The following is a 14,324-nucleotide window of genomic DNA, read 5'->3' on the forward strand; positions in this document are numbered from 1 at the left end:
TCTAGTTGTCATTTTCAAGAGAAGCCTTTAATTTCTGATATTAATCACTGTTCCAAAACCTAGAGGCAGTCTATTTCTTTTTTTTTTCCTCCACCAACAAAAGAGTTAATATTCCAGGCCTGTTATTGTAGTCCAGCCAGCACAGCACAGTTCTTATCTACATCCAAGAATGCAAAACAATTCTGGTTCCCAACACCAAACAATTAGTAACATATACGAGCAGCAGATTCGTCCAAAAAGAAATAGTCCAAAGAGAAAAATAGTCCAAAATATATTTCCATCAAATAATAATTACCTCTCATCCGTATTTAAACTTTAAAACTCCAAATTCAGGCCAGCTTTTTGTCGTAAAAAAAGTATATAAGTTGTTTACATTTTCTTTCTTCCTTAATTATATTTAAAAGAGAAAAAGTATGACTCACCCAGGTTTCTCAGTTGCTGATTCGTAAACAAATCCCTTTTATTGTAGTAATTTAAGCCGAATGATAAGATTTAGACAGAAGTAGGCTCGCTGGTTAAAGACTTTTTTTAAGAAGAAAAAAAAGCTTCGCTTTTTTCCAGTACAGCTTGCATGGAAATCCTGACTCCGTCTTCAGCCGATCGGCATGCCCTCTTATCTCAGGGATTTCCTGATCAATTCCAGCCGCCGACAGCTCAACGAAGTCTTGTGGAAAATCTGATCGGTTCTCCTATACCTTGGAGAACATTTAAGCCAGTCAAAGTTTCCTCTTGGCTGGCTTTTAACCTGAAAAAAGCTTCCTCTGAGGCAGAGCTCCCTCAGAGACAACCACCAGCCAGCACTCCTTCCAGGAAGTCTGGTGTAACCCCCCTTCTCAAAACTAGGCTCTCTTCGATGCTCTCGGCTGGGAGAATATCGCCACTGTCTCTTTACGACGAGAACGGGCGGAGGGAAAAGTCGCAAAGGACAAACAGATTCGACAGACTCGGCTCGAGACGGTCAGCCGCAACGGGGAGAATCGAATCGGCGAACGGCTTCTGTTAAGGTAAACATAGCGGTTGGAGACTATAGAGTACGAAAAAGACAAGGTAGCGCGGCATACCAACTTGAACTTCCGGTTAGAAGCGGAGAAAAAGTCCAAATTGGTTGGGCCATGATTCTTTTATAGGCGCCATAGAGAAAAACTAGAGCTTCACAGCCAGCCTGAACTTCCGGTGGCGCCTCAGAAGGTTCGCAGGCTTAGGTCGGTTTATCGCCGGTGTGGGGCGAAGGTCTTGTGGGGTCTCCCGTGGCATCCTGTCGGTCGCTGGCGAGGCCTCTCGTGACCGGGAGAAGGGGCGACTAAAAGCAGGAAGACGGGGTTAGAGGCGTTGCTTCCTCGCTTACTCCTCAGACTTTTGTGTGCGCATTGACATAGGGGGAAGCCCCATCAAAATCAGTTAGGATTACTTCTGAGTAGGCATGTAGTGGGTCACAATTGTTCACCCCTGTTAGTCTTTTGTAGCAAAACAAACAAAACAGAGTCTTGTGGTACCTTTAAAGACTAACGCATTTATCTTAACACATACTTTTCGGGGCTGCAGTCCTCCTGATGAAGTGGACTTCAAAGGTCACGCTATAGTAAATTTGTTAATTTTTTTTAAGTAAATGTTTTTGTTTCAGTTTTTAAAATAGCATTAAATATCAGCACAAAATACAACAATACAATGCTGAGGAGTTTTACAATTCATGCCCCTTATCAATTATGAATATGAGGTGTGAACCCAGTCGTAAATTCCACGACAAATATCATTGGTCCAGTTGTGTAGAATAGTAAAAATAAAGTGCCAGTTGTGATATAAAGTAAACTAGGCATAGGTTCATAAGGTAATAAGGTAATATGGTATAGAATTTACCCCAGAGATTCCTCCATAAAGTTTTCTATGTTGAGGGGGCATTCCAGTCATAAACTTTATGGGGTAAATATGAAATAAAGCTAAACCAGTATCCATGGAATAGGTCTCCAGTACTTTAATTATTTCTTCTTTTTAACCTTTTTTGCTGACTTTCCCATAAGGGCCACCTGAAAATTGCTGATGGTTTTAGCAGACCACTTAATTATTTTTCTTCTTGTTGTAGCAATTGTAACGCATGGTGCTAGGTGCTGTATGATTTTAATTGTATTTTAATTTTTTATATATATTGTAATTATAGTATTATAATTTACATTCCAAAGAATTCAAATTTTAATTCTATAAAATACAATATAAGAAATAAAGCAATAAAATTCAATTAAAAATCAATAAGAATATTTAATGGTGGCATGCCATGGACCACCTGAATGAAGCTCACAGACCACTGGAGAGCCATGGACTACAGTTTGGGAACCCCTACACTACGGCTGTGGACCAAACATGGTTATACCACTCATTCATCATGTTGAAGCTTGCAGTTAAATTTGTTAAATCTTTAAGGTGCCAAAAGATTCATTGTTGATGTTACAATGCTAGTCAAGGCATGTCCATACAAAAATTCCTGGGAAATGGATGGAAAGAAGACCCACTCTTCAAGACATTAGCTGCCTGAGCTCACTACCTATTCGTAACCTGGTAATATAATGCCAATCTGTTGCCTCTTCTCTCTCTCTTAGAATAATGTTCTTCTCTGCACCATTTAAAAAATGACGTTCTTTGTATGGTGCTGATCCTTGATGAATCTTTAATACACTTCTGTATATTTGGGGGTCTTGACAGCTGCTTTTTGCAAGTTTCTTCCGTGTCATAGTGATTGTAAAGGCTCTGCTACGCAAGCCTGGGTTAGGAATGTAGAAAGTTGCCTTTGGTCAGACCATTAGTCCATCTCGCTCAGTATTATCTGCACTGACTGGCAGCAACTCTCTAGGGTTTCACATTGGGAATCTCTCAGCCCTACCTGGAGATACCAGGGGTTGAACCTGGGACCTTCTGCATGCAAAGCAGATGCTGTGTCAGTGAGCCATGACCCCTTCCCCTTCTGTTCAAGGAACAGTAATGACCAGCTATGCTTTGACCAACCTTGATATTATTACTAATTCACCTGCTTGCTGTTTTCCAGAAGTGACCAGGAGAAATGGATTCTGACTTGCTTCACGTTCGCCAAATAGTACAAGAAGCAGTTGGCACCTTATTGTGTTCCAGAGATGCTGCCCAGATCTCTAAGACTTTGTGGACAATTAGGAGTTACCTGGGTGGAACTGAAAATCCACTCTCTGTGAGAGAGAAGGAAGAATTCATTCGCAATCATTTTACTACCTTTCTCCAGTGTCTTATCAGTAAATTGAGTCCTGATTGGCTGGAGCAAATCCAATCAGACAAGGAGTTGTGGGTTTGCTTTTTCTTGGAAGGACCAGCAGACCAATCGTTTATGGTTCTTTTGGACACCATAATTTCTACAGAGTAAGCATGGCTACTGTGCTGTGATTTCTGATTTTAGAACTACTTTGCGCTCAGTATAGAGGCCTGAATCCAAAGAACCCAGTTCTAAAAACATTTCTGCATGTACAGGGGGACTGCTGCTTTTCATTTCTGATTGGAGCCTTTCATGTTTCATAATATGCCAGTCAACTTTTGGTAGCAGCTTTTTGGAGTGGAGATAGAATGTAGTGGCTGCAGTGGGAAGGAGGGTCATAGTTCATGTGCAACAGGGTGCCTGTGTGTGTCTTTTTTAAAATCCCATTCATCGTTTAGTTCAGATGTATGCCACAATCCATGGTTTGGTGCTATGTGAGCTAGCATGGAATAGGCTTTGGGGTCATGCACTCTCTGTTTCCCTTCCCTTGTGCTTTGGCATTGTATGTTTTAAGGCAAGGACAAACCATAGTTTCCATATTTGATTATAAAGGCAAACTGGTTTGCCACAAACCAGTGATATAAGGCATTGCATTGTCCAAGGGGACGAGAGTGTGCCTAAGCCTGAACCTCATTCCATGGTTGTTCACATAGCATTAAACCATAGTTTGGCATTATATCTGAACTGAGTCATTGGCTGCATTCAGACATAACATTGTAGCATGGTTTAAGTTATGAGAGTGAGCCTGGATGAGACTTGGGCTCATATGGTGTTGTCTTCAGTGTGTGTGAGAAGATTGAAAGCTTCTGCTTTCTCTTTAGAACTAATCACAGTTCAATGTATGTCCTAACTTAGGAACTGGTTCTAACTGCAGTTACTTTAAACAAACAAGAATCAACAGGGAACTGTGGTTAATTAAAAAATAAAAGCAGAAGCTTTTGATCTTCTCACATATGCCAAGGAGGAGAGGGGAGGAGAGAGTGCATGAACCCAAGACTTATTTTCATAGATATTAAACTATGATTTAGTGTTATTTCAGAACCTGGACATTATTAGTGCATGAACAGGACCCAAATATGCTTTTATCTTATCCATTACTTTGTTAAAGTTATGATCATGATTGATCATAGTTATGTACCAAAAATAGAATTTCTGCATTACAGAAAACCTAAAATCTTGAACAAAATATTCAAGTTAACATTTTAAATTGGCATATTCTTAGATTGGTTTTCACGGAATTTGAAATTCCTTGGTAAGGCATATTGGTAAGGCATATTGATCATAAGGCTCAAAGAAAGAAGATGTGGGTGAGAGATGTATTGGAGTTACAGGGTGAGAATGTGGAAATAACTGAGGTGTTGAGGTATTTAAATGAAGGCTGAATGGCCATATGCTTCTTGCATTGTGCGGAGAGGGAAGTGCATTAGGTGACCTCCAAAATCCCTTCCAGCTCTAAGGATTATGGCCAACTAAGTTTTATTCAGAGTAGACCCATTGAAATTAATGCAAGTAAGTTAGTCGTGTCCATTGATTTCATTGGATCTGTTCCAAGTGTGACTAAGTTAGATACAACATTATCCTAAGGGTGGAATTCAGTGTATGCTAAGTCTCTCCTTGCACAATGGAACATTCTCTCCTCTTCCACCCTCCTGTACCCTCTAAAACTGTTCTAGGGGTTTCCCCAACCCTCTGAAGCAGATTCGGGGAGGGTCCACATGAGGAAGGAATGGGAAGAATTCCCATTGCGCAGTCCCCTGATCCTAGGACAGCTTGATGGATATCTGTAAGTCCTCAACAGGCATTACCTACACATTTTTCAAGTCTTTGCCCACAACTAGGAATTCTAGAAAAGTGTTTTTATTTAAAACATAATTGCAATCTACAGGAAGGCCATGTTCCACGCTGTGTGGACTTGGCCAAGCCAAACGATGGTGGCATCCTGTTGTGTTGCCTTTTCCTCACGAATTAAAATAAAAGCAGAAAATGCCTTTCCGTGCAGACCCAGTTTTCGTCTGAACAAAGTCGTTGATGTCCTGGAGCAATTCCTGCAGAGAAGTGGACTGTCTGCGTTGATGTGGGAGATCTGCAAGCAGCAAACACAAGCTGACTGCCTGGCACTACAGGAAGCCATCCTCAACAAGGTGGCTTGCCTCCCTGATCACTTAGGCAACAAGCTCCAGGGAGAAAACCGGCCAGTCTTCTTTCCTCAAAACTATTTTCCGCTCCTTGGTGTGGAGATTGTCCAGGTGCTGGAGAGGATCTTTGATTCATTGAGAGGTGAGATTGCACAGGGACTGCTGCTGCACTGACAGACCATAATTAGGAGAGGCAAAGTATATAAAATCAGTGCTGAAATTATTGGGGCGGGGAAGGTAGGGGGGCTCTTAATGAAATCTGCAAGCCCTACCCCTGCCTCTTCCCAAGTTTAGACAAATCACGGGCCTCCCCATAGCCTTTTGAAAATGGTAGCTAAGGGGGTATCACAAGATGGAGTGAATCTGTTTCTCCCGGTCTCCTAATAAGTAAAGCAGCTTACATAGGTTGATCTAGATTGACATCCTGAGCAAAGCAAAGCAATGCATAGCTGGAGGCTCAATTGCCTACTTCAGCCCGGTATATAGCCACAGAGAGAAAAAATGGAGGGTGTGACGCCCTTCCCTGGCTCTCCCTGTCAGGTTCCTACCTGCGCGTGGCTACTGCCTGTCACTAGGCACCACCAGGGACTCCACCAGTCCGGACTGTCCTTTTTTATTTTTTCTCTCCCTGCTCTAGCACAGATCTCAACAGATCCCCCTGCTAGGCAACCACCAGTCACGTCCTAATACTAGTATTCCCAGAGACTCTGAATACTGGTATTGTTATTCTCTTCACCGCTGCCACCATTTGTTACAGTTCCCCTTCAGCCTTGGTCATTACCTTACCCTCCCTTCTGGTCTGTAAAACCCCAGCCAAGGATCAGGCCTTTGGTAAACCAAATTAAGTATTTATTAAAGATAACAAAGCTAACAAGATTAACAAGATTTCTTCTTAAGGCACATAAGCATACAGTTTTACTCAATACTAATCCGAACTCCACCCCCCTCCTTCTCCACTCTCTCCTGGCAAACAACTCTCTCAAACCCCACCAAGCAACCCACTCTTTCTCTTCTTTTCCCAGATTCCACTCTCACTCTTCCTTTTATACGTTCAGCCATTTTAAACACTCAGCCAATCATCTAGCATTCTACTGCCCATTCACTCCCCCTCCTCTTTCACTCCACTTACCATGTATCTTCTAAACAACAACACTTACCATATATACATTAATATAGGAACATCACAGAGGGATCTAGGCTGGGGGGGGTTTTGAATTGAGGTAGGAGTCCAAATAATGCCCCCCTGAGCATTTTAAAACAGTGCTGGGGGGGCAACATAGTAGATAGAGGGGCTGCCCTCCTACAATGCTGCCCGTCTGTGATTTGAGCACTGGGTAAGACATATTTGGGGAACCTTTGGTCCTCCAGTTGTTGTTGAACTGCAGTTCCCATCATCCCTGATCTTTGGCCATGCTTTCTAGGGCTGATGGGGGTTGTAGTTCAGCACTATCTGGAGGCCCAAAGGTTTCCCACCTCTGGGGTAAAACAATAACTCTTCATTTCACCAACCTAGGTCGGTGGAGTAGGAGCATACAAATACTTTTGAGGGTTTTTTGGAATTCCTTGTTGGGGAGAATGTTTGTCTAGAATGATGCTGCATGATGGAGAGCTCTGTGAAAATCAAAGCTTATAAACTTGGTCCAATAAAATATATGTATACTGTATTTCTTGGAACAACACAGGGATCACAACTATCAAATGACATTATTCTGTTCTTTAAAAAAAAAAAGGACACTTGGAGATCTTTAGGTGCATGTGAATAATGAGGGTGTGTATGGATGTGTGCAGTCCAGCCAAAATTAAGCACATTTAAACCCCACTGTTGTCAATAGCAGTGTTGGACTTGGAGGATGCCCAAAATGTTTTGCAGGTAGTAGGGAGGAGAGCCTGGCTGGGAGGCCAAAGTCTGTGAGTTCAAATCCCCGCTCGTGTCTCCTGGGTGTCAGGGGTCAGCTAAAGATCACCACCACAGTGAGTGGCTCAGGGGTGATGTGCCCTGCCATCTGTGCAGCCGTGGGCAAGCTGCATAGTCCCAAGGAGCCCAGTTGCCCTCCAGCTAGCAGTTGCAGACAAGGAAGGGGCTATTGTGCAGCTGTGGCAAGCTGAGCAGGCCCTAGCCAGCTGGGGAGGACTAGCCTCAGAGGGGGGCCATGGTAAACCTCCTCTGAATACCGCTTACCGTGAACACCCTATGAATACAACCAAAAAGAGGATTCATAGGGTTGCTATAAGTTGGAATCGACTTGAAAGCATATAACAACAATAATTATTTCTTTATCGAAATAATGCCAGTGATGCATATGGTGTTTTATAGAGAGCTCAGTGTACACTGACTGGCAGTGGCTCTCCAGGGTGTCTAATGGGGGTCTTTCCCAGCAAACCCTCCCCCTGGAGAGGGTGGGTCATAGCTGGGACTGTCATTCATCATTTCACAGAAATGGATTTGTCTTTCTAGCCATGAAAGGGAGTCTGTTCCTTTCTGCTTTGTGCTTCTCTCAAAACCTTATACTAGTGGCTTTCATGGTGCAGACTGCATGATGGTGAAATTTGTTTTTTCTTAAACACTTTGTCATTCTCACTCTTGTAAGGATCAGCTTTTCATTTTCCTCACTAACATACAAAGCTACAAGTTCTTAACTTCCCAGAGGAGTTCTGTGCATGTGCTTCATTCATCTTTGTGGTCCTAGTTGCAGATTGGGCTTCAGTCTGTTCTGTGATCTGACTGATTCGTTCACTAATGTGGCTTTTCTTGTATTCTAGGCGGCTTGGATTGTTCGATCTCCTTTGTGTCTCAGGTGTTGGGGAAGGTGTGCGTGCACGGAAGACGAAGTGAGTGCTCTTTAAACCTTGCAGCTGGCCGCATCTTCCTTTGTTTAAGTCCATTTGATGCATCTGCTTTTAAAGTTGCTTCCCCTCTGCTCTGCCGTTCCAGTTGAATCAAGCTAGAGCAACATAGGAGCACTTGGTGTAATGGTGTTTCCAAGAACTCCTAGGTAGGTTCGCTAGTGTAATGCAGTGGGTAGTGAGGTACATAGGAAACAGCTTTATACCGAGTTGGACCATTGGTCTGTCTAGTTGTGACAGCCTGGTAATCTGGTCTCAGGCAGAAGCTTTTTCCCAGCCCTGTCACCTGAGATCCTTTGAACTGAAGATGCTGGGGATTGAATTTGGGACCTTCTGAATACAAAACATGGGGTCCACCATTGTTCTATGGGCCCACAGAGTCCAGGAACCCCTCAGTTTGGCATATCAGAGGAGCTGACCATGTGGCCACGGAGCTCATCCCATAGAAAACAGTCTACTGGAGATTTAAAAAGCGTGTGTGTAAAGATGTGTAAGAGAAATCACAAATACTAATAATCATAGAAACATTCATTTTATAGACTTACTGTCTCTAAAAAAAAGAATATTTATAGAGTTGTAGCTGATCAGTCTGCAATGTAAAAATATTAAGCACTTTAATAATTAAAATAAATAATGATGACCTGCAATGATGGGCCATTTATGGCTGAGCCATATTTAAGAAAATGCAGGTGTTCTCTGTCTTTTAGTCACTAGGAGGCAGTCTTTTAGAGAGGGATACGGTGGAAGGAACATACGCTTCCATCATTTACAGTGGCAAACCAGCAGTAGTATGTTAGGTGCCAAGGGCTTGCATTCTGATAGAAATGTTTAAAAGCTTACTTTCTGGAAGGAGAGCAGGAGACATTACCTTCATTCCACCTCCCCAATTATCTTAACTCTTGGCCAAGAAAAAGAGGGCATTTTTTTTCTTAGCAATTCCTTTTTTTCTTTTGTGCAACAGAAGAAATCTTGAATGCGTTGGTGCCCCACCTAACAGATCGAACCCAGTCTGATTGCATTTGGCAGAGGATATGCTGGCGACTGTTGGAGAGTGTCCCAGATCGCTGGATAGAAGCAGTGATCTGTGGCTTTGTTCAGGCAGCAACAGGGTAAGCAGTCAAGCTTCAGTGTGGAACAGCAGGCACTGTGTCCCTGCAGTGCTTAGAAATAATTGCTCTAAGAGCATGTCTGCACTATAAATTAAATCTACTCTCCCACCTGTTTAGTTACTGTAGTTCAGAATGAAGGAAGGATCCTTACAGAACTACGATTCCCGGTGTTCTTTGGAGGAAATCATGATGACTCAGCTAGTTTCAAACTTGTTGAAATGTGGACTGTAGATACACCATTTTCCTAAGGCAGACTGAGAGCCACTGTATCTTTTGGCATTATTTGCAGGGCCTTCTGGTGATAAGCACTAGACCAGGGGTTCTTAACCTGTGGACCATGGATGGGCTTCAGGGTTCATGAACCAGGTGCAAAAAAATCTTATTTCCAATGCAATGCAATGAAATTTATTTATTTATCAGGGTCCATAGCTTTCATCAGATTCTCAAAGGGGTCTATGATCCAAAAAGGGTTAAGACTGCACTAGAGCTTAACTCTGTTCAAGTCATTCTGTCTACTACTGTATGTCACTGCCATGCAGATATTCTTGTAAAGCAAGACTTCAGAGATTGACTTCAGGATAGAATTCTGAGGCACATCAACAGAGCTCCAAAGTACAGAAAGCTGGTGGCTGGGGGGGTTAATGCCAGATTTGAAATTGTGGCTCGAGGTGGAATTACACCCCACTCGGATGACCTCCATATACAAGTTCAACTGTACATCTGAGTTACTGCAGATCAGGGATTCAAATATAACTCCTTAAATCTGACCAGCTGAATTGCACAGAAACCTCATCAAAGGCAACCAGTTAATACTCATTTTTTACAGAAGAGGAAAGCTGAGACTTGGAGGTATGAGATTAGGACAATGGCAGCCATGGCAGAGATTCCCCCCCCTTGCTAGTGTTAAACTATTGGGAAGCCTTTGCTGAGCTATTGCAAATTTTCCATCAGTGTCCCCATAGATCCTGGTTTACCTTCTGTCTCCTGCTGTTGTCGTGGTCTCATCCAGCTGTGATACGGCTGTCACTGCCCATGCCCTGATCTGCCACTTTTGTTTGGGAATTCTCTACTCACAGAGCCCAATGGTAATTTGAACAGCACAAATTCAAGAGAAGGACATAAATTGTTGAAATGTTGTTTTGTCTATTGCTAGGCCTGCTGTGTTGTCACAATTGTTGGGAAATTTGGTTGTCAAAAGCAAGAAGGCTCAATTTGTGATGACCCAGAAAATGCTGCTGCTTCAGTATAGCTATCCGGTGAGATTCCTTGAGTGTCATTGATGGGGAGGCAAGCATGGGTGTTGGGGTGGAGGTGAAAGCTTTGGATAAGATTGATGACTTGTGTTTTTCCAAGTTGTGATGTTGCCAAGCTTGTGCTCGTGGGCATGGAAGTACAAGTTTCAGGGGCTCCTTCAGATGGACGACTCCTACATCTTGGATATTAGATCTAAACTGGAGGAGAATTCCTCACCAAATCCCCTCTAAAGCCTCTCTTCCTCCATCCCACTTGCTGGGCTGGTATAGCTGATAGTAAGCAATGGGGAGAGGGAAGGTCTCTCTGGTCTCTGATGCCTGATGCTCTGCTATGTTTTAAGTTTTTTCCCAGCTGAACATATTCGTAAATGTCATAATTGCAACAGTGTGCTCCACTGTAAACATTCTTCGTCAAGCTCACATTTCCATATATAATCTGAACAGCAGGTCACCAGGCTTGGTTTACAGTTCATCGCTCATAAGAAAATCTTGTTCCTTCCTTGCAAGTGCTGCTGCGATTTCCATCGTATGCCAAATGTCTGTGTTCTGTGGTTTCATTAATACAGACTGTGGTGCTGCAGAACCTCCTTGGATACCTGGCCCTGGATAGCATGGGGCGTTCCTTTCTGACTAAGGTAAGTGGGGTGGCTGTTAGCAAAATATATTTCTGTATATGAGAGACAGGCAGATCATGTGCAACTGTGGTAGAGCTCATAGTCCTGAGCACTTTCCCATCCTTGCTGCCCTGTGCAATGTAATCAGAACTAACTTACGATAAAAGAGAAGTTAACCCAGAGCCAGTTTGTTTCATCCTGTCCCAATGTCCTAACAAATGAAAGGTTAAAGTGTGATAAAGAGGTGGTTATCTCAGAATGGCCATCGTCCTTCAGTGGAGGAAGATGTCTTTGCATGGGTTGCTTCTCCCACTTGCTCCTGTGTGAATCTGCATTGCTATCCTGTGGGAGAGAGCCCTTTTTAGTTCTGGGCCTGCTCTGCCATGGGGCATACAGGGCATTGATGGAGCACCATTGCACTCAGAAGCAGGTTAGCTTTTCTATGCCCATCTCCTCTGGATTAGCTTGCTAGGGTAGGGAGTTGATGAAGAAGTAAAAAAAGAAAACCAAGTTTCAGTTTAGACAAGGCCTCTGTGAGTATCTGTTGGCATCAGCCACTATTGAGACCACTTGCCGACTAAAAGATTTGGGTAGGATGTCAGTTGTAGTGATGTATTTTTTCCTGCTGGGAGATGAGAACATTGTGTTTTGGCTTCTCCGTCTGGCGAGGAGGAGGGTCACAGCTGCAACTGTTGCAAAAATAGACCCCCCCACCCCAGACATCCTGAGCCTAAGGAGAAACTCGGCCGCTGTGGCGGGACTGTGTCCCCGATGGCCAAGCCTTGAGAGGAGGCCTCAGAGGGCAATTTGACCTGGATATGCAGGGCAAGATCCTGAGATGGTGAGTTAACATCTTGACTAAAAGGTTCTGTACATCTCACTTCTTTTTGCCCTTGCTGTTGATAATTGATGGGGAGTCTTTACACCCTGAATTTTGCTACTGGATGAGAAAGGTGGTGGTGAAGGATCTCAACAGGCATAGGCTTGGCTCCAGCAGAGGACTTCCTCATCTCCAGACAGGGCTGGCAGAGAACTCTGCCTAAATCCTCGAGAACTCTTGCCTGTCAGTGTAGTCAATACTGAGCTACATGGACCAGTGGCCGTCTTCCTCAGTGTAAGGCAACTTTCTAGGTTCCATACAGATAGCAGTCTAGCTGCTCCTTCCCTCCACTGGCCACCTGTATGGTGAAGAACAGGATAGAAGTTTACAAGTTTAACTTGCATAGCCCTGTCTTTTGGAGCAAGTAAGAAGAACAAGCCATGGAAGGATAAGACTGTGTGCTGAAAAGACTGGAATTGCGTGTTTCATTGTTAAGTCCAGTGTTCTTAACTTGTGGGGCAAGGGCAGGATGACTTGTGGAACCTGACACTTCAGTTTCTAATGCAGGTTTTGAAAGAGCTGCTGGAGACCTGGGGAAGCAGCACTGCTGTGAAGCACTCCCCTGCGGAGCAGCAGCTATACATCAGCAAGGCCATTCTCATCTGCCTCTCGCATCTGAAAGAAGCAGAAATAATGGGTGACAGGCAAGGTAAGGCAGGCAGGAAGGGATGGGATAGAGAAAAGCACTGAGCTGACTTCTTGTGTTGCCGGCCCTCTGTTCCTGAAGTGGCTCTTCCCCATCACTCCAAAAGGCAGGCCTATGCAAGCTGGGGACTTGTATACATCCATCCTATAATCCAGCACTGGGAGCAGCTGCTGTTCTGTGACACTGAATTCTGAAATCTCCCACACAGGTTAAAAATACTGTGTATGGAATTAATTGGAACTGGGCTGTTCCTGAAAAAACCTCTTTAAATCTCCATCTGATCCTTGTGGGAAAGTTATTTTTCCATACAAAAGTCTTCATGGTAGAATCTGGGCGACTTCCTGGGAAGTGGCCGTAGGGGTGGCTGAGACTATGTTCTTATCTTATCCTTATTCTTATCTCATTTTTTGATCGGGTAACCTCCCTTGTAGACTGTGGGAATGCTGTGGACATAATATATCTCGACTTCAGCAAAGCTTTTAACAAAGTGCCCCATGATATTCTGATTAACAAGCTAGCTAAATGTGGGCTGGATGGAACAACTATCAGGTGGATCCACAGCTGGCTCCAGAATCGTACTCAAAGAGTGCTTATCAATAGTTCCTTCTCAAACTGGGTGGAAGTAACGAGTGGGGTACCACAGGGCTCGGTCCTCTTCAACATTTTTATTAATGACTTGGATGAGGAAGTACAGAGCATGCTTATCAAATCTGCAGATGATACAAAATTTGGGGGCATAGCTAATACCGTGGAAGACAGAAAGAAAATTCAAAGGGACCTTGATGGGCTGGAGCATTGGGCTGAAAACAACATAATGAAATTCAACAGGAATAAATGCAAAGTTCTACACTTAGGAAAAAGAAACCAAATGCACAGTTATAAGATGGGGGATACTTGGCTCAGCCATACGACATGTGAGAAGGATATTGGAATTGTTGTTGATCACAAGCTGAATATGAGTCAACAGTGTGATGTGGCTGCAAAAAAGGCAAATGCTATATCAGGCTGCATTAACAGAAGTATAGTTTCCAAATCGCGTGAAGTATTAGTTCCCCTCTATTCAGCACTGGTTAGGCCTCATCTTGAATACTGTGTCCAGTTCTGGTCTCCACACTTTAAGAAGGATGCAGACAAACTGGAACAGGTTCAGAGGAGGGCAACAAGGATGATCAGGGGACTAGAAACGAAGCCCTGTGAGGAGAGACTGAAAGAACTGGGCATGTTTAGCCTGGAGAAGACTGAGGGGAGATATGATAGCACTCTTCAAGTACATGAAAGGTTGTCACATAGAGGAGGGCCGGGATCTCTTCTCAATTATCCCAGAGTGCAGGACACAGAATAATGGGCTCAAGTTGCAGGAAGCCAGATTTCGACTGGACATAAGGAAAAACTTCCTAACTGTTAGAGCCATACGACAATGGAACCAATTACCTAGAGCGGTAGTGGGCTCTCCAATACTGGAGGCATTCAAGAGGCAGCTGGACAGCCATCTGTCGGGAATGCTTTGATTTGGATTCCTGCATTGCACAGGGGGTTGGACTTGATGGCGTTATAGGCCCCTTCCAACTCTACTATTCT

General features: G+C 43.6%; 1 protein-coding gene across 6 annotated transcripts in view; it reads left to right on the top strand.

Moving 5' to 3' along the window:
• The first annotated feature begins 876 nt into the window (after positions 1 to 876).
• The window catches only part of TELO2 (telomere maintenance 2), a 32,374-nt gene continuing 18,926 nt past the window's right edge, over positions 877 to 14,324 (top strand). For 2 of the 6 annotated variants that reach the window (XR_009759425.1, XM_061599970.1), the window contains exons 1-8: positions 1,076 to 1,202; positions 3,032 to 3,372; positions 5,265 to 5,542; positions 8,161 to 8,229; positions 9,206 to 9,353; positions 10,507 to 10,609; positions 11,173 to 11,241; positions 12,608 to 12,749. Coding sequence is in view for 4 of the 6 variants with exons in the window: in XM_061599970.1 (XP_061455954.1) it covers positions 3,047 to 3,372; positions 5,265 to 5,542; positions 8,161 to 8,229; positions 9,206 to 9,353; positions 10,507 to 10,609; positions 11,173 to 11,241; positions 12,608 to 12,749 (1,135 nt within the window). In the remaining 2 variants the exon portion in view is untranslated. Of the gene's footprint in view, positions 1,005 to 1,074; positions 1,320 to 3,031; positions 3,373 to 5,264; positions 5,543 to 8,160; positions 8,230 to 9,205; positions 9,354 to 10,506; positions 10,610 to 11,172; positions 11,242 to 12,607; positions 12,750 to 14,324 lie in introns of those variants that run through there. The other 4 variants (XM_061599972.1, XR_009759426.1, XM_061599971.1 and 1 more) reach the window with 4 other exon arrangements.

The sequence above is a fragment of the Rhineura floridana genome, chromosome 17 (assembly GCF_030035675.1).
Source record: "Rhineura floridana isolate rRhiFlo1 chromosome 17, rRhiFlo1.hap2, whole genome shotgun sequence".
In the NCBI taxonomy this organism is placed as follows: Eukaryota; Metazoa; Chordata; class Lepidosauria; order Squamata; family Rhineuridae; genus Rhineura; species Rhineura floridana.